The sequence below is a fragment of the Oryctolagus cuniculus genome, chromosome 4 (assembly GCF_964237555.1).
Source record: "Oryctolagus cuniculus chromosome 4, mOryCun1.1, whole genome shotgun sequence".
NCBI lineage: Eukaryota > Metazoa > Chordata > Mammalia > Lagomorpha > Leporidae > Oryctolagus > Oryctolagus cuniculus.
Window position 1 is genome coordinate 16,716,246 of NC_091435.1, and position 18,886 is coordinate 16,735,131.

At 40.3% G+C, this 18,886-nt stretch overlaps 1 protein-coding gene and 1 long non-coding RNA gene across 3 annotated transcripts in view; one reads left to right on the top strand and one right to left on the bottom strand.

Moving 5' to 3' along the window:
- Positions 1 to 16,529, top strand: part of LTN1 (listerin E3 ubiquitin protein ligase 1) — a 72,766-nt gene extending 56,237 nt beyond the window's left edge. For both annotated transcript variants that reach the window (XM_008267154.4, XM_008267153.4), the window contains exons 26-30: positions 5,026 to 5,197; positions 7,107 to 7,327; positions 9,731 to 9,925; positions 13,543 to 13,710; positions 14,194 to 16,529. In XM_008267154.4, the coding sequence (XP_008265376.3) occupies positions 5,026 to 5,197; positions 7,107 to 7,327; positions 9,731 to 9,925; positions 13,543 to 13,710; positions 14,194 to 14,256 (819 nt within the window). In that variant the 3' untranslated portion in view covers positions 14,257 to 16,529. The remainder of the gene's footprint in view (positions 1 to 5,025; positions 5,198 to 7,106; positions 7,328 to 9,730; positions 9,926 to 13,542; positions 13,711 to 14,193) is intronic.
- LOC138849246 (uncharacterized) overlaps positions 8,918 to 18,886 on the bottom strand; it is a 16,271-nt gene continuing 6,302 nt past the window's right edge. Inside the window, exon 2 of the long non-coding RNA XR_011387752.1 lies at positions 8,918 to 9,677. This is a non-coding gene — a long non-coding RNA (uncharacterized lncRNA). The remainder of the gene's footprint in view (positions 9,678 to 18,886) is intronic.

Here is an 18,886-nt window from a genome sequence, read left to right on the forward strand (position 1 = left end):
TTTGATATTTTAATATACTAAGGTATTTCAAAAAATTTCACAGGAAATGGAATTAAAAGTTAACTATTGGCCGGAGCCATGGCTCACTTGGCTAATCTTCCACCTGCGGCGCCGGCACTCCGGGTTCTAGTCCCGGTTGGGGCGCCGGATTCTGTCCTGGTTGCTCTTCTTCCAGTCTAGCTCTCTGCTGTGGCCCGGGAGTGCAGTGGAGGTGCTTAGGCCCTGCACCCGCAAGGGAGACCAGGAAGAAGCACCTGGCTCCTGGCTTGGGATCAGCGCAATGCGCCTGCCACAGCGCGCCAGCCATGGCAGCCATTTGGGGGGTGAACCAACGGAAAAAGGAAGACCTTTCTCTCTGTCTCTCTGTCTCTCTCACTGTCTTAACTCTGCCTGTCAGAAAAAAAAAAAAAAGGTAACTCAGTACAAAAAAGAAATCCTTGCACATTTTTTCATAATGTGCATTTTCCATGAACTTTTTGAAAATCCCATGTATTCATTGAGCTATAGGTCTAGTGCCACTATCTAATTTTAGAACAATTTCAGCATCCCGAAAACAAACCCACACCTGGAAGCAATCACTTCCCATTTCCTGTCTTATCCCATTAATTCTGACAACCACTAATCTGGTTCTGTCTCTATGGATTTGCCTTTTCTGTACATTTCGTGTATGTGCTGTCTTATGTATGCATTACTTAGCCTAGCATAATTTCTTTTTAAAGATTTATTTATTTATTTGAAAGAGTTACACAAAGAGAGGAGAGGCAGAGAGAGAGAGAGAGAGAGGTCTTCCATCCACTGGTTCACTCCCCAATTGGCCACAACGGCTGGAGCTGTGCAGATCTGAAGGTAGGAGCCAGGAGCTTCTTCAGGGTCTTCCACGCAGGTGCAGGGGCCCAAGGACTTGGGCCATCTTCTGCTTCCCCAGGCCATAGCAGGGTGCACCCCATGGGAGACCAGGATAAGTACCTGGGAATCAGCACGGTGCGCCGGCCGCAGTGCGCCAGCCGCGGCGGCCATTGGAGGGTGAACCAACGGCAAAGGAAGACCTTTCTCTCTGTCTCTCTCTCTCACTGTCCACTCTGCCTGTCAAAAAATAAAAAAAGAAAAAAGAAAAAAAAGATTTATTTTATTTATTTGAAAGAGTTGCAGAAAGAGGTAGGGCCAGAGAGAGAGAGAGAGGTCTTCAGTTCAGCTGGTTCACACCCAAATCTGCTGTTCACTCCCCAAATTACTTTTTTTTTTTTTTTTTTTTTGACAGGCAGAGTGGACAGTGAGAGAGAGAGACAGAGAGAAAGGTCTTCCTTTTGCCGTTGGTTCACTCTCCAATGGCCGCCGCGGCCGGCGCGCTGTGGCCGGCGCACCACGCTGATCCGATGGCAGGAGCCAGGAGCCAGGAGCCAGGTGCTTTTCCTGGTCTCCCATGGGGTGCAGGGCCCAAGCACTTGGGCCATCCTCCACTGCCTTCCTGGGCCACAGCAGAGAGCTGGCCTGGAAGAGGGGCAACCGGGACAGAATCCGGTGCCCCGACCGGGACTAGAACACGGTGTGCCGGCGCCGCTAGGTGGAGGATTAGCCTAGTGAGCCGCGGCGCCGGCCTCCCCAAATTACTGCAACGGCCAGAGCTGAGCTGATCTGAAGCCAGGAGCTTCTTCCAGGTCTCTCACGTGCATACAGGGGCCCAAGCACTTGGGCCACCTTCCACTGCTTTCCCAAGCCATAGCAGAGAGCTGGATCAGAAGAGGAGCAGCCAGGAATCGAACTGGCGCCCATATGGGATGCCGGTGTTGCAGGCTGGGGCTTGAACCCGCTGTGCCACAGCACCGGCCCCGAGAAGTTAAGATTCAATGAAAAGTCATATACATTTGTCCTACATCATAAATTTTTAAAGCTACTATAATTACTCATGCTTTCTATTTTTTTCTGCAGATGTATTTGAAAGTAAGTTGCATACATCACGATGCTTTATCAAAAGTAATTAAGAATATGTCTGCCAAAAACTAGGACATAGTCCTACATAAGCGTAACATAGGAATTTGGTTTTGATGCAATAATATTATCTAATTAAGATTTGAATTTCCCTGGTTATCATAGTCATAACCTTTATAGTTTTATTTACTTCTCTATTGAGGATTAAATCAGGACTTATATTTGTTTTCTGTATTTCTTTAGTTGCTTTAATCTGTAATTCCTGTACCTCGTCTTTCTTTCTCCCACCCTCCCTCCCCCCTTTTTCTTTTTCTTTCCCTCCCTCTCTTCCTCCCTTCCTTCCTCCCTTCCTTCCTCTTTTTCTCTTCTTTCTCTTCTTTCTCTCTCTCTTTCTCTCCCTCTCTTTCTCTCTCTCTCTTTCTTTCTTTCTCTCTCTCTCTTTTTCTTTTTCTTTCTCTCTCTATTTCTTTCTTTCTCTTTCTTTTCTTTCTTTCTTTCTCTATTTCTCTTTCTTTTCTTTCTTTCTTTCTTTCTTTCTTTCTTTCTTTCTTTCTTTCTTTCTCTCTCTCTCTCTCTCTCTCTCTCTTTCTCCTTCTCTTTCTCCCTCTCTTTCTCTCTCTCTTTCTGTCTTTCTCTTTCTGTCTTTCTCTCTTTCTCTTTCTTTCTCTTTTTCTCTCTTTCTCTTTCTCTCTTTCTTTCTCTTTCTTCTCTCTTTCTTTCTCTCTTTTTTTCTCTTTCTCTCTCTCTCTTTCTCTCTTTCTCTCTTTCTTTCTTTCTCTCTTTCTTTCTTTCACAAAACTATAGAGAGAAGGAGAGAGAGATCAGGATCTTCAACCCACTATTCTTTCCCCAAATGGCTGCAGCAGTCAGGGGCTGTGTCAGACTGAAGCCAGGAGTTTCTTCCAGGTCTCCCACATGAGTAGCAGGGGCCCAGGCACTTGGCCCATCTTCCACTGCTTTCCCAGGTACATTAGCAGGGAGCTGGATTGGAAGTGGAGCAGCTGGGACTCTACCCAGCTCCCATATGGGATGCTGGCACTGTAGATGGCGGCTTAACCTGCGGCACCACAGCACTGGCCCCTTCTTTTCTTTCTTGTCATTGTTTGAGACAGCTATTTCATAGAGCATCACAAAATCTTGATTTGTCTGATGTTTCCTCATGATTAGATTCCGGTTAATTTTCAGCTCAAGAGTACTTACTGGGGCCAGCGCTGTGGCATAGCAGGTGAAGCCACTAAATGCAGTGCCAGCATCCCATATGGGTGCTGGTTCAAGTCCTGGCTGCTCCACTTCCAGTCCAGATCTCTGCTATGGCCTGGGAAAGCAGTGGAAGATGGCCCAAGTGCTTGGGCCCCTGCACCCACATGGGAAGACCCAGAGGAAACTCCTGGCTCCTGGCTTCAGATCAGCACAGCTCTGGCCATTGCGGCTAACTGATGAGTGAACTAGCAGATGGAAGACCTCTTTCTCTCTCTGCCTCTCCTTCTTTCTCTGTGTAACTCTGACTTTCAAATAAATACATAAATCTTTAAAAAAATAAAAAAAAGGGTACTTACTACACAGGTTCTTATGTGTCTGCAGTGCGTTAACTTAAGCAGGCACATACTGTCAGTGTGTTCTTTTATTGGTGATTGTGGGGAGCAACTCGGACTAGACTGTTGCTGGAATTAAGACTTATTCTATGCATCTGCTCTCCCACAATATGGTGCTGGGAGAGGAGGAAACAGCTTCTACACAGCTGCCTCCAGTTCAACCAATAAACTGTAGGAACTGCTCCTGATTGGAGGAGAGCAGCATACTCGGCGTGTAGGTAGCAGAGTTGGGATTGGTGGAAGAGGACTATAAAGGAGGAGAGAGACAACATGCACCAGGAACATCTATCTGAAGGAACACCTGTGCAGCCCCCGAGAGAGCCGGCCGGTGGTGTGCCGCTCCCCCACGGAAGTGGGGAAAGTGGCAGGGGGAACCGCCCTTCCACGGAGGTGGAAGGGACGGTAGCCAACCCGGGAAGAACCAGCAGCAAACCCGGGAAGGGCCGAGCAGACAAAAGAACAGCGCAGGGTCCTGTGTCGTTCCTCCGTGAAGAGGGGGAGCGACATAATGGTGCCGTGACTCGGATAGGAAACCTAGGCAGGGTTTAGTGTTGTTCCTCCACGAAGACGGTGAGCGACAGGTGATGTTAAATTTGATTATTCAGTAAAGGCAGTGCTTGTCTGATTTATTTAATGTGAAAGTCCTTTGATGAATATATTTTAAAAATGAACTCCTAAGTCCTACTATGGTTTGATCCTTGTATTTGAGTTTTTATAATATTCAGCTAATGGTATCTTTGTATTAGAAGGAGATGTATGATATAGTGCAAGAAAATGTGTTAAAGCAGGTTAAAAATACCAAAGAGAACTATACAGTGATTGTGAAAAATGAGAACTCCATTATTGAGGCACAAACAGGAGTTGTAAAGTACGATTCTCACACATAAGCCTTTGGTGCTCTCAGTAGTGCCAGTTTTTCCTGTTCCTAAAAAAGGAAGCTAGAAACCCATATGTTTATGAGAAATTTCCTGATTGATGAAATGACTATGAGGAGACCCCAAGACACTTTGGATTACTAGTTTGCACCCTGCCCTGCAAGGATGCTTTAGGGTTTGATACAGGATGAGATCAGCCATGAAAATGGGATTCATTTTAAGCAAGAGTCATCGGTTGATGTGGAAGGAATGTATGGCAGACTTGGGAGGAGAGTAAGCAAGTCGTCTTTGGAGAGGGTTGAGTAGATTTTCTTGACTCTAAATAGAGTCCAAGCCAAGGTAAATGTATTAATCGGGAGATGATTTGAGAAAGATAGTAGCAACGTATGTCTAATAATGAGAGGTTGGTCAGAATGTCTGCTAGTTTGTAAGGGAAAGAAGAAGTGCCATGTGGCATGGCACATTTGGAAAATATGAATGGCATATAATTGTAGATATCTTCCATGTAATTATAAATTTTTTTAATTAATGTATTTTTAATTGTGTTCTTGTTGTTAGACTTGTATCTGTTCTTTTCTACTGATTGTCTTGATTTAATTTGGCTTACCAGCAAATTCTTTGTTTTCCACCAGCTTCGGGCACTGTATTCAATGTACCTTCGCAAAACGAAGAGTTTGAATAAATTGCTTTATCACCTGTTCAGACTGATGCCAGAAAACCCAACCTATGGAGAGGCAAGCATTGAGGTCTCAAATAAGGACCCTAAGACATTCTTTACTGAGGAACTCCAGCTGAGCATTAGAGGTCAGTAAGCTCTGTGTTTGTGTTCTTTCTCTGAGATTAGGTTCAGATGAAATTATATTAAACTTTTCCCTGGGGGTATGCAGAATAATCCCAAATGTTTCTCAGCTGTAAGCTTGTTGAAATATAAGACTTTTCTATATCTCTGTAAATATGACAAATAATTAAAATTTACAGATAAAGTTGTAAAGAATTTAATGAATTTTCAGAGGTTAGTATTGCAGAATGTTATCTCATTCTATAAACAAATATTATATGATAACATTTTGGAGGCATGTAAATAAATAATCTTCCATTAAGGAAACAAAGATGAATAAAAAGTGAGTTCAGGTTTTAGCTGAGAGGATAGCTACATACGCATCTAGTTATACTGCAGTATTATAAACAGATACCAAGAGTAGCGATTTTTTAATGTACTGTGGATCTGAAGAAGGACTACATCTTGTGAGTGTTGAGGTCAGTATTTTAAGACTTTGGAACAGCATCTCATGAGCTTTAAGGAAAGTAAAGGAGGCCAGAATCCTTTTTATAATTTGCTAGTGGTCCTCAAAAAGTTCATGAAAAATGTGTTACAAAAACCCTGTGTGTGGATTTGAAAAATTTTTTGCACCAAAGTAACCTTTTTTTTTTGAAGGATGTATTTATTTGAAAGGAAGAATGAGTGAGAGAATGAGAGAGAGAGATCAAGATCTCTATCCACTGGTTGACTCCCCAGATTGCCACATCTGCCAGGACTGGGCTGGGCTGAAGCCAGAAGCCAGAAGCCAGGAACATGATCTGAATCTCCCTCTTGAGTGGCAGGAATTTGAGTACTTGAGCCAAAAATTTGAGTACTGGGAAGCAGAGACCAATATAGGATGCAGGTGTCCTTGGCAGTGGCTTCACCTGCTATGCTACAGTACCCGCCCTATGCACCAAAATAAGCTTTTAATTTTTCCACAGACTTTTTTTTAATCAAGGATTTTTTAAAAAAAAATTTATTTATTTGAAAGTCAGAATTACACAGAGAGAGAAGGAGAGGCAGAGAGAGAGAGAGGTCTTCCATCCGCTGGTTCACTCCCCAATTGGCTGCAACAGCCTGAGCTGCACTGACCTGAAGCCAGGAGCCAGGAGCTTCTTCCGGATCTCCCATGTGGGTGCAAGGGCCCAAGGACTTGGGCCAGCTTCTACTGCTTTTCCAGGCCATAGCAGAGAGCTGGACTGGAAGTGGAGCAGCCAGGACTTGAAATGATGCCCATATGGGATGCCTTACCTGCTACGTCACAGTGCCAGTCCCTCCACAGACTTGAAGTACCCTTGTATACTATAAGCGGTCTTTCATGTGAAATATAGCACGTTATTTCTAGGAAGGTTTTTCAGTCTCAGCTGACATTTTCCCTCTTTTTAATCTTTTGGCATTCTTACAGTCCTTATTCAAAAAATTTTTTTATTTTCTTTTATGTTTTAAGTACACAGAGAGATATGTCTTTGATCTGTAGGTTCATTCCTTAAATGCCACAACAGCCAAAGTTAAACCAAGCTGAAGCCAGGAGCCCAGAATTTGATACAGGTCACCCACATAGGGAATAGGGACCTAAGTACTTGAGCCATCACCTGCTGTTTCCCAGTATACTCATTAGCCAGATCAGAAGTGGAGTAGTTGAGACTTGAACTAGGTACTTCCCTATGAGATACAGACAAGCAGCAAGTCAACTGCTCTGCCAGATTCTCTTGTTTCCTTTGGAATGTGTGGGGGTTACTGATACTTGAGTTCTGGTTTCTTTAGTGTCTTTGTCCTGTTAGCTGTAGCACTGTTGTTGAGGTATTAAAGATGCATTTCTAAGGAAAGTACTAGTATTAGTGTAAAAATATGTAAAGTATATAAAATATGTAAAAATAATGTTTCTAAACTGAAGAATGTTTTTTTCCTCAGAAACAGCAACTCTTCCATACCATATTCCACACTTGGCTTGTTCCGTCTATCATATGACATTAAAAGACTTGCCAGCCATGGTTAGGCTGTGGTGGAATAGCAGCGAGAAACGCGTTTTCAATATTGTTGATAGATTTACAAGCAAGTATGTCAGCAATGTTCTTTCTTTTCAAGAAATATCTTCTGTGCAAACAAGTACACAGCTATTTAATGGTATGACGGTGAGTATTGTCTTGACTTTCTCTAGAAAAGTTGAATATTGGTTATGTCTGTCATTATGAACGTCATCATAAAAATGTAGTCCTTGATTAAGAATTTACAGGAATTATCTATGTTATTTTCTGATTCTTGTGTATTAAGTCTCATACCACATGGATTGGAATAGTGGTATAATTTCATTTACCCACCAAGTAGTTTTTTTTTTTTAAATTCATTAGTTCATTCAAAATAAATATTGGAATACTTGCAGATACCAGGCTGTATGTACCAGTCACCTGGGTTCACAAATTCCTGCACCGTTACAGCATATCATCAGGTAGAGGAAAAAGAGCAGCACTGGTAGTGTTTCCTGCATTGGAAACTTCACAGTGACAACATAAAGAGATAGAGAGTTCTATGACCTGAGCAGGAAAGGCTCATCTGGCTGGGGGTATCTTTATGAAGGAAGTTTACTTGGGGGTTAGCAGGATTTTGTTAGGAGAAAATGAAAAGAAAGACATTTAATTTAAAGAAAATAGTATTGTAGCAGTAAGAAGCATTGAAATGATACTGTAATTTATTTTTATTTGAATGGCAAAGTGACAGAGAGATATCTTTCACCCACTGATTTACCTCCCAGAAACCCACAATAGCCAGGATGATGCCAGACTCCCAAAACACAGTCTGGGTCTTTCACGTGAGTGGCTGAAACTCAAATGCTTTAGCCATCATCTGCTTCTTCCCAGGTATGTTAGCAAGGAGCTGGTTTGGAAGTGGAGCAGCTGGAAATTGAACTGGCACTCCAATATGGGAGGTAGGCATCCCAAGCAGCAGCTTAACCTGCTGTGCCACAACACCTGCTCTAAGATGATATACTCTAATTTCTGTGATTGCCCAAGAAATGATGATTAACCAATTATTCACATAGAGTAGGATTCCCAAAGGTGAATTGTCCGAGGGAAGACACAAATTAGAGGTATGTTGGGCAAGACCTCAGTTAACAGTCTAAAAATATTTGGTCCTATTCAGCCACTGAAGATTTCTATTTAGGCAGGAGTCTATGAAATTGCTGTGATTGCAGTACATAGCATGGGCAGTACATAGCATGTTGGGATACAGCGTGGATTCAAATAAATAATTCAGAAAGACTCAGGGTAGACATTATGAGCAAGGAATAGGATCTGAGTGAGGCAATACTGGTGGGAATGTAAAAAACAAGAAATGTGAGACATTTTGTAATGGTGATTTAGTCAGATCTGCAACTAATATCTGGGTTAAGGCAGAAGGAGATATCTAAGATGATGCTGTGGTTTTTCTCACGGGAAGTAGGAAGGTCACAAGATTAAGTGTTTAAAGGACAATAATACATGCTTTATGTTGGGTTTGCAATGTTAGCGTGAAAATTAAAAAAAAAAAAACAGGTATAAATGCTGTGACTGATGATGGTTGGCCCTGAAGCTCAGGAGAGTAATGTGGTCAAGAAAGATTTGGCAGACGTAGAATTGATATTTGATGCCCTGTATGTGAAAGAGAATGGATAATTAAAAACTCATGCTGTCATTTGTTCAAAAGTGATTTAACTATTATGTGGCAAACCTAACATAATAAAACACTTTTTTTTTGGAACATTTATTTATTTATTGAAAGTTAGAGTTATGCAAAGGGAGAAAGAGAGAGTCTTCCATCCAGTGGTTCACTTCCCAATTGGCCGCAACGGCCTGAGCTGAGCCGATCCAAAGCCAGGAGCCAGGAGCTTCTTCCACACCTCCCACGCGGGTGCAGGGACCCAAGGACCTGGGCCATCTTCTACTGCTTTCCCAGGCCATAGCAGAGATCTGGATCGGAAGTGGAGCAGCCTGGGCCAAGTGCTTCCTCCTGGTCTCCCATGTGGGTGCAGGGGCCCAAGCACTTGGGCCATCCTCCACTGCCCTCCTGGGCCACAGCAGAGAGCTGAACTGGAAGAGGGGCAGCTAGGACAAAAACCTGGCGCCCATATGGGATGCTGGTACCGCAGGCGGAGGATTAACCAAGTGAGCCATGGCACCGGCCCCTATTTATTTATTTGAAAGTCAGAATTACACAGAGGAAGAGACAGAGAAAGAGAGATCTTCCATCTGCCGGTTCACTCCCCAAATGACTGCATCAGCTGGAGCTGGGCCAGGCCACAGCCAGGAATCAGGAGCTTCTTTTAGATCTCCCGTTTGGGTGCAAAGGCCCAAGCACTTGGGCCATCCTCCGCCACTCCCAGGCACATCAGCAGCAGGCTGTATCAGAAGTGGAGCAGCCAGGTTTCTAACTGGTGCCCATATAGATTGCTTGTGTTGCAGGTGACGTCTTTTACCTTTTGTGCCACAACACTGGTCCTTCAGAATGCTTAAATGAAAGAAAGCAATTTTGTTAAAAAAATGACCTTTCCTGTATTGCAGGTTAAAGCTCGAGCTACTACTCGAGAAGTGATGGCTACTTATACCATTGAGGACATTGTCATTGAACTTATAATACAGTTGCCTTCAAATTATCCTCTGGGTTCAATAACAGTGGAAAGTGGGAAAAGAGTAGGAGTGGCTGTTCAGCAGTGGCGGAACTGGATGTTGCAATTAAGTACTTACCTCACCCATCAGGTAAGGTTTCACTTACAGGTTTGGCTTTGCAAACTAAGGAAAGAATGGCTAAACACAAAATGTATCTCTTCTTTTAAGAAGAAAATAGAGGCATCCCTTGGAGATATTTAGGCTTTAGTTCTAGACCAGTATGGTAATTTGAGTATCAATAGTAAAGCAACTCATATGAGTTTTTTGGTTTCCCAGTGTACATAGAAGTTACTGTAGTCTTTTAAATGTCTAATAACATTCTATCTAAAAAAAATATGCATACCATAATTACAGAATATTTTATTGCTAAAACAAAATGGTAATAAAATAATCTGAGCCTTCACTGAGTTATAATATTTTTGCTTGTGGAGGATCTTGCCTTCATGTTGATGGCTAATAGCTGATGGGACTATTGCTGAAAGTGGGGGTGGTAGGCAGTTTGTTAAAATAACACAACAATGAAGTTCGTTGTATCAGTTAACTCCTCCTTTCACAGCAGATTTCCTGTAGTGTGCAGTGCTGTTTGATAGCATTTTACTCAAAGTAGAACTTCTTTCAATTTTTTTTTAAAATACTTACTTATTTATTTGCAAGTCAGAGTTACAGAGAGAGAGAGAGAGGCATGGATTTCATGTAAAAGAGCTGGACGGCATCTTCCTCGACGACTGTGTTGAAAATGTGTGTGTGTGTGAGAGAGAGAGAGAGAGAGAGAGAGAGGTCTTTATCCACTGGTGCGCTCCCCAATTGGCTGCAACAGCCAGAGCTGCAGCGATCCGAAGCCAGGAGCCAGGAGCTACTTCTGGATCTCCCACATGGTTGCAGGGGCCCAGGGACTTGGGCCATCTCCTACTGCTTTCCCAGGCCACAGCAGAGAGCTGGATTGGAAGAGCAGTAGCCAGGAGTAGAATAGGCGCCCATATGAGATGCCGGCGCTTCAGGCCAGGGTGTTAACCTGCTGCGGCACAGCACTGGCCCCTAGAACTTCTTTCAACGTTAGAGTCAGTCCTGAAACCCTGCTGCTGCTTTGTCAGCTAAGCGTAGGTAATATACTAGATCTTCTATTGTCCTTTCAGCGGCAGTGCTCATAGCATCTTCATCAGGAGTAGTTTCCATCTCAAGAAACCACGTTTCTCTCCTCATCTGTAAGAAGCAGCTCTTCCTCTGTTAAAGTTTTAATGTGAGATTGCAGCAATTAGTCACTTCTTTAGGTTCTACTTCTAACTCTAGTTCTCTTCATATTGTCACTCCGTCTGCAGTTACTTCCTTTGCTGAAGTCTTGAACCCCCCAAAGTCATCCATGAGGGTTCGAGTCAACTTCTTTGAAACTCTGAATAATATTGATATTGCTCGTATGAAGCACATATGTTCTCAGTGGCATCTGGGATTCAGAGTCCTTTCCAGAAGTTTTCAGTTTACTTTGCATAGATATGTAGTAGAGGATCACTATGTATGGCAGCTGTAGCTTGATGAAATGTATTTTTTAATTCATAAACTTGGAAGTTAAAATTACTTAATGGTCCATGCATGAACTACTGAATGGATGTTGTGTTTGCAGCTGTGAACATAACATTAATGCTCATCTCCATCTGACTCTTGGGTAGTCAGGTGCATTGTCAACAGGCGGTAGTATTTTGAATTGTGTTTTCTGAGCTGAAGTAAAATACGCAGAATACATGTTGCAAGCTGATGTGTTGTCATCCAGGCTTTGTTGTTCCATTTATATAGAGTCCGGGCACAATAGATTTAGTATAATTCTTAAGGTTCTTAAGATTTTCAAAATGGCAAGTAAGCATTGGCTTTAAGTCACCAGATATGTTAGCACCTTACAGGGAATTCTACCTGTTCTTTGAACACTGAAGCCAGGCATGGATTTCATGTAAAAGAGCTGGACGGCATCTTCCTCGACGACTGTGTTGAAAATGTGTTATTTATGGGGCCAGTGCTGTGGCACAGCGGGTTAAAGTCCTGCCGGCATCTCATATGGATGCCGGTTCTAGTCCAGGCTGCTCCACTTCCTATCCAGCTCTCTGCTATGGCCTGGGAAAGCAGTAGAAGATGGCCCAAGTCCTTGGGCCCCTGTTCCCACATGGGAGACTTGGAAGAAGCTTCTGGCTCCTGGCTTCGGATTGGTGCAGCTCCGGCCATTGCAGCTATCTGGGGTGTGAACCAGCAGATGGAAGACCTCTCTGTCTCTACCTCTCTCTGTAACTCTGTCATTCAAATAAATAAAATAAATCTTTTTTTTTTTTTTTAATGTGTTAGTTAACACAGCTACCTTCAGCAGTTCTCTTAACTAGGTCTTCTGGGTAACTGATGAATCCTCTATCAGCATGTACTGCTTCGCCTTGCACTTTAATAGACACACTTATTTCCTTCAACATTAGGAATCAACCTCACCTAGTTTCAGAATTTTCTGCTGTAGCTTCCTTACCTCTCAGCCTTCATAGAATTGAAGGGAATTAAGGTCTTGCTCTGAATTAGGTTTTGGTTTAAGAGAATGTTGCGGCTGCTTTGATTTTTCTATCCAAGTCATTAAAACTTTCTCAGTATCAGCTGTTTTGCTTTCTTTTCATTCAAGAGTTCATTCGCCAGAGTAGCAATATTAATTTCCTTCAAGTTTTCCTTTGCATTCAAAACGTGGCTGACACAGCTGGCCAAGCTTGCAGCCTGTTACAGCTTTTAACATGTCTTTTTCACTAAATTTAATCATTTCTAGCTTTTGATTTCAAGTGAGAGATGTGTGACCCTTGCTGTCACTTGAATTCTTAGAGGCCACTGTATGAATAACAATTGTCCTGAGCTCAATATTTTTGTGTCTCAGAGAATAGGGAAGTCTGAGGAAAGGGAAAAGGATAGCTAGCATCTAATTTGTAGAGCCACTAGAACATACACAGCATTCATTGATTAACTTCATAGTCTGATGTGTGCATGATTCATGATGCCTTAAAACAATTAGCAATAGTGACATGGAAGATCACTGGTCAGTGGGCTAGTGTTGTGGTGCAGTGGGTAAATCTGCTTCCTGTGCCATCTTTCCATTTTGGAACACTAGTTTTAGCCTTGAATTCTCTGCTTTCTGATCCATTTCTGTACTAAAGCACCTGGGAAAGCTACAGAAGATGACCTTAGACTTGGGTCCCTGCCATCTATGTGAGATTCTGATGGAGTTCTATGTTCCTGGCTTCAGCCTGGCCCAACCCTTGCCATTGCAGCTATTTGGAGAGTAAATCAGTGAATGGAAGATCTTTCTCGGTCTCTCCCCCTCCTCTACTTCTTTCTCACTTTGCCTTTCAAATAAATAAGTCTTGGAAAAAAAGATATTGGTCACAGATTACTGTAACAGGTATATAAATGAAAAAGTTTGAAATATTGTAAGAATTACCAAAATGTGACACAGTGACACAAAGTGAGCATACGCTGTTAGAATTGTGGTGCCTGTAGACTTGCTTAATGAAGAAAAATTTCATCAGGTTCCTGAAACTTGGAAGGTTATTTTTAAACCAGCACTCATAAAACTTCAAATATGTAAATGTAGTCAGGCAGATTTTCTTCTTTATAATGTAACTCTAAAATTTGAGAAAATAAATAAAAGAATCATTGGTGGTCTTCAGTGTATAGCGTGACTCTTGTTTATTTCTTGTTCACAGAATGGAAGTATTATGGAAGGGTTAGCATTATGGAAAAACAATGTAGACAAGCGTTTTGAGGGTGTGGAAGATTGCATGATCTGTTTCTCAGTCATTCATGGCTTCAACTATTCCCTTCCGAAAAAAGCCTGTAGAACATGCAAGAAAAAATTTCATTCAGCCTGCTTGGTAAGACTATAGAGAAACTAACTAGCTTACATTTTGTGCGTTTTATATATGATACCTAACTTTGAAAAAGAAAACTATGTTAAATTCTATGTTAAATTAACTATGTTAGTTAAAACAGGAGACATTTTAAAAAGTGATTTTTCAAAATCCATTAAAAGTAATTAGTAATTTGCTGAGACTGGTGGCCTCAAAACACTTTAATAAATGGATGTTTCTAAGTGGAACTGAAGCTCATCATACTGGCATTTGCTTTGAGGGAGACATTACTTTATCTTATCGGTTGTGTGCATGAGCTGAGATAGAAAGAATCATAGCGTAGCCATTGAAAGTAATATTCAGGTCTGTTGATTTTGAAGACGAAAGAGCAAAAATTTTACTATTCTGTCTTTTTCAGTTTATCACTTGAAGGTTGCTTTTGAAGTGTGTATGTGAGATAACAGCTGTGAAAAGATCTTCTAACAGTTCAAATCTTTTCTTTTTCAGTACAAATGGTTTACATCTAGCAACAAATCTACGTGTCCTCTCTGCCGTGAGACCTTTTTCTGAGATGCGTTTCCGTTTGAAGTGATCCCTGACTTGAACGAGTGAAGGCATTTGGTTTAGATCCATCTGGAAGCATTGATGTGAGGAAGGCAGTGAGCATTATTTTTAAATAGGACCTTTCTGAAAAATTATTTTGGTTAATGTAATGATCCTAAAAGCAAGTTTACTTATCTTTAGATTGCTTTGTAAATGTTTGGAAAACTTTTCTTTTACAAAAGAATATTACATATTTGAGAGAAAATATTTATATTACGGGTTTAATCTCTTTGTATATTTAATGAAAAAACCCTCAATTACAGAATTGGAATATGTGAAAATACAGCTGTATTATACTTATAAATCCATTCAGTTTGTTGCTCTATGTTCTAGAATAGTCCAAGTGAGGCAAAATGAATTGAGAGAGCTAAATTACATCTACAGATATTTTAAGACTTATTTATTAGTTTTGACAAATCAGTAGTGACAACCAAATTGGTAGTATTCTAATTTTTTAAGATTATTTTAATGATAAAAATCACACTAAGCTATTAATATGGCTTATCTTAAGTTATTTGAAGCATGCAGTGATATCCTATGTAAAAGAGTAAACTGAACTTAAAAGGTGCCTCCATTTATCAAGGGTCATGAGATTCAGAAAATTCCAATGCATTACACCTACTTTTTGCTTGTGGAAGAATTATATCCATGCATTAGTGAAATCTGAATTGTAAACTTGAAAGTGAATGTATTACTCAGCTTGTGTGAGTATCCAGAGGGTAAGAATGTGGTAGAAGTAGTAATTTGATTATTTCATTTATGAAGCAGAGTGGTAACTATCCCTCTGTTGAGAGGGAAGAATAAATATTATTAAAACATAAATATTGATAGAAAAACAATATTTAAAAATGTAGGAGACTTTCAATTTTGAAAGCAAATCTTGCTGTTCTTACCAGCCAGAGTTACACTAAATAAGAGATTTGGGGAAGCTAAGTTTTTGCAGCCTTTAGAAATGAAAAATTAAGAATTTTAGTACTAAGTAATATTCAATATAATGGACTGAAGTGTACAAATAGGTGAAAGCCCAACTTTTGCCACAGCATGATTACCATTAAAATTGTGCCCCAAACATAAGAGTGTGGAAGTTTGGAACTTGAAATAATTTTATTGCAGTCTTCCATTTCATGGGAAATTAGTTAGGTTACTTAACAGATCATCTAATCATCTGTGTTGCAAATGTTTAATTGGTAAAAAGCAACTCGTGTTAAATAAAATTACTGCTTACCATCAACTGGGTAAAATGACTATTATTGACATAGTATGAATGTGTTCAGAGGATTACAGTTGAGAGTGAAGTATTATTATGTGGGAGTTACAGATCTCTTGAATTGTATGTGCAGATACAGTGTCCTACCTAGTTTTGCTTGTCTCTTTAATTTTTCTGTGTAGTATTTATTATCTTCTAGTCTTGAGGCTCAGACTTAGTAAGTGAAATATAGATAAGCAAAATTCTACTACCTCTTCTTAATCCCTCTCTTTAAATAATTCTCTGACTGTAATCCCAAAGGATTGTGTTATTTCCACGTCAAAGTTACGTATCCTTTAAAAATTGTTTTATAATAAGACATTGTTTATACATGTCCACTATTGGTATTTCTGGACTTCTAACCCAAACCTAAAGTAGAAAAGGAAAGGGAATAGTGGAGCATTTTTTCCATTAGGGCATCATGTTCTTGGTGAATCACTATACTGAAGTATAATTAAAGATCTACTCTTCATACTTAGACTAAATACATTTCTTTATGACTTGTAAGTATAATTGTAAAGCTTGTTATGATTTACATGCTAAAGAAAAAGCTTTCCAAGACTGGAATTCAGACTATCACATTAATTGTTTATATAACGTTGATGACTAAATAACAACCCTTAAAGCTTTAGTGTAAGGTCATTTTAAAATTTCATGAAACTCAAACTCATAGCAAAATTATTAATTTAAAACCCCAAAGTCAGTTGTGAATTTTAAAATTTATTTTTAAATTTTATTTATCACATGCTCTAATGTATGTACATACAATTCTGTGGCCTAAATAGTATGTTATTACTTGGTACATTTTTGTAGTGTGAGTAATTAATGTTATTATTTAATTGTTACACCATATGTGCCCATTAAAATTCGTTTTAATTACAGAATATTTCAGATATTCAGAAAAAATTAATATAAATGCCCTTGTAACTCTTCACATACTATTTTGCCATATTTGCTTCTGATTTTTAAAGAAATAAAATGTTTCTCTTTTGTACTCCTTCCTGGCACTGTTCTCCTCCTTGCCCATCTACTACCTCCACCCTCCCTCCCTCTTCCTGACCCTGAAACTTCCCTACTGTTCTGAAGTTGGTGTGTCTCCCTACCATTCAAGATTTAATACTTCACCACATTTGAATCCACAAACAGTATAGAGTACTTATAAAAATGTATATTCAGGCACTGGTGCTGTGGCGCAGTGGGTTAAAGCCCTGGCCTGCAGCATTGGCATCCCATAATGGGTGCCGGTTTGAATCCTGGCTACTCCACTTCCAATCCATCTTCCTGGAATGCACATGGGAAGGCAGCAGAGGATGGCCCAAGTGCTTGGGCCCCTGCAAGATCTGGAAGAAGCTCCTGGCTCCTGGCTTCTGATTAGCTCAGCTCCGGCCATTGTGGCCATTTGGGGAGTATACCAGCAGATGAAAGACCTCTTTTGTTTCTCTACTTCTCTCTCTAACTCTTTCAGATAAACAAAATAAATCTTAAAAAAAAAAAAAGGTTATTTTAGAAGAAAGTATATTTATGATTTCCTACCATAATGTAATTTTCTGTAACTTGCTATTTTATTTAACTGCTGTTTAATATCATATCAGATTTATTTATTTGAAAGTCAGAATTAACAGACAAAGAGGGAAAGGCAGAAAGAGTGTGTCTTTTATCTTACAGAATTTTTCAGGTCAATTTAATCAAATTTATCACTTGCTTTTTTTATGGTTGAGCCTTTTTTGTGTTAGGTTTTGAAAATTTGTTTCTTCCCTAAGGTTTAAAAAAATCTAATATATTTTCAAATCTCAAAATGTGCCTTACTCAGTTGGACTTAATCCTGAGGTTTAAAAGATTCTATTAGTTTCCTTGAGGTATAAATAAATTCTGTGCTTTGTTCTAAAAGTTTTAAAGTCAAAATATGCCTGATTCACTAGGAATTAATTTTTGTGACAGTTGTAAGTTTTATGACAGTCTTCATCTGTATTGATAGCCAGTTCTCATGGAATCATTTATTAAATAGTATACCAACTCCCCTATGATTTTTGTGGTATCTCCTCTTTTATATTACTTAATTTTCTAAGGTGTTCTAGGCTCTAAGAATTCTGTTCCTTTGATCTATCTATTTTCTGTGCTAATTCTACACTTTTTAAATTAAAAAAAAATAGCTTTATAATTAGTCTTGAAGGTTAATAGTTTTCTTTTTTTTTTTTTTTTAAAGATTTATTTACTTATTTGAAAGTCAGAGTTACACAGAGAGAGGAGAGGCAGAGAGAGGTCTTCTGTGCACTGCTTCACTCCACAGTTGACTGCCATGGCCGGAGCTACGCCAATCCGAAGCCAGGAGCCAGGAAATTCTTCCGGGTCTCCCATGTGGGTGCAGGGTCCCAAGGACTTGGGCCATCTTCTACTGCCTTCCCAGGCCACAGCAGAGAGCTGGATTGGAAGTGGAGCAGCTGGGTCTCGAACTGGCGCCCGTATGGGATGCCAGCGCTTCAGGCCATGGCATTAACCCACTGCGCCACAGCACTGGTCCCATTAGTAGTTTTCAATTCTTGTTCTTTTTCAAGACTGCTTCCTGATGCTCCCAGATTTATTTAACATGGGTATTTGTTCTTGTCTTAATGGAAGAACGTGATGGGTGTCCATCTTTTTTTTTTTTTTTAAGATTTATTGTTTATTTATTTGAAAGACAGAGTGAGTTCTACCATCCACTGGTTCATTCCTCAAATGCTTGCAACAGCCACTGCTTGGCCAGGCAGAAGCCAGGAACCAAAATCTCCATCTGCATATCCCACTTGGGTGGCAGGAGCCCAAGTACTTGGTTCATCATCTGCTGCCTTTCTAGGCAAATTAGTAAGAAGCTGGTTCAGAGATAGAGGTGCCAAGACTTGATTTGGCCCTCCGAGATGGGATGTGGGCATCCCATGTTGTGGCAACTACACCTCAATGGTTTTTAGATCTTATCGTCAAGGTCTTACAGCCCAATATTTCTCAGGATCTTTGTTTTGTTTTCTAAAATTAGAGGCAAAAATGTTATGTATCTGCAATGGACTCCTTGAATCTCCATAGATTCTCCTATTTTATTATACTTCTTTGCAGAGGGACTTGTCAGAGTGACATTTTCCATTAGGAGTTATCATGAAGATCTACAGTATATAATATACAGTATATTTGATAATGTCGTGTGTGTGTGTGTGTGTGTGTGTGTGTTTTGAGGAGTATAACCTTGGAAGGCATCAAGTAATTTGTGTATTTGGTGTCCGATTTTTAAATGAGTATTTGAAATCACTGTTTCCATGGCATTCCAGGATCATAGGCTATTTTAGAAACCACCTATTTCTCAGCTATTTGCAATCTACTGTGCCC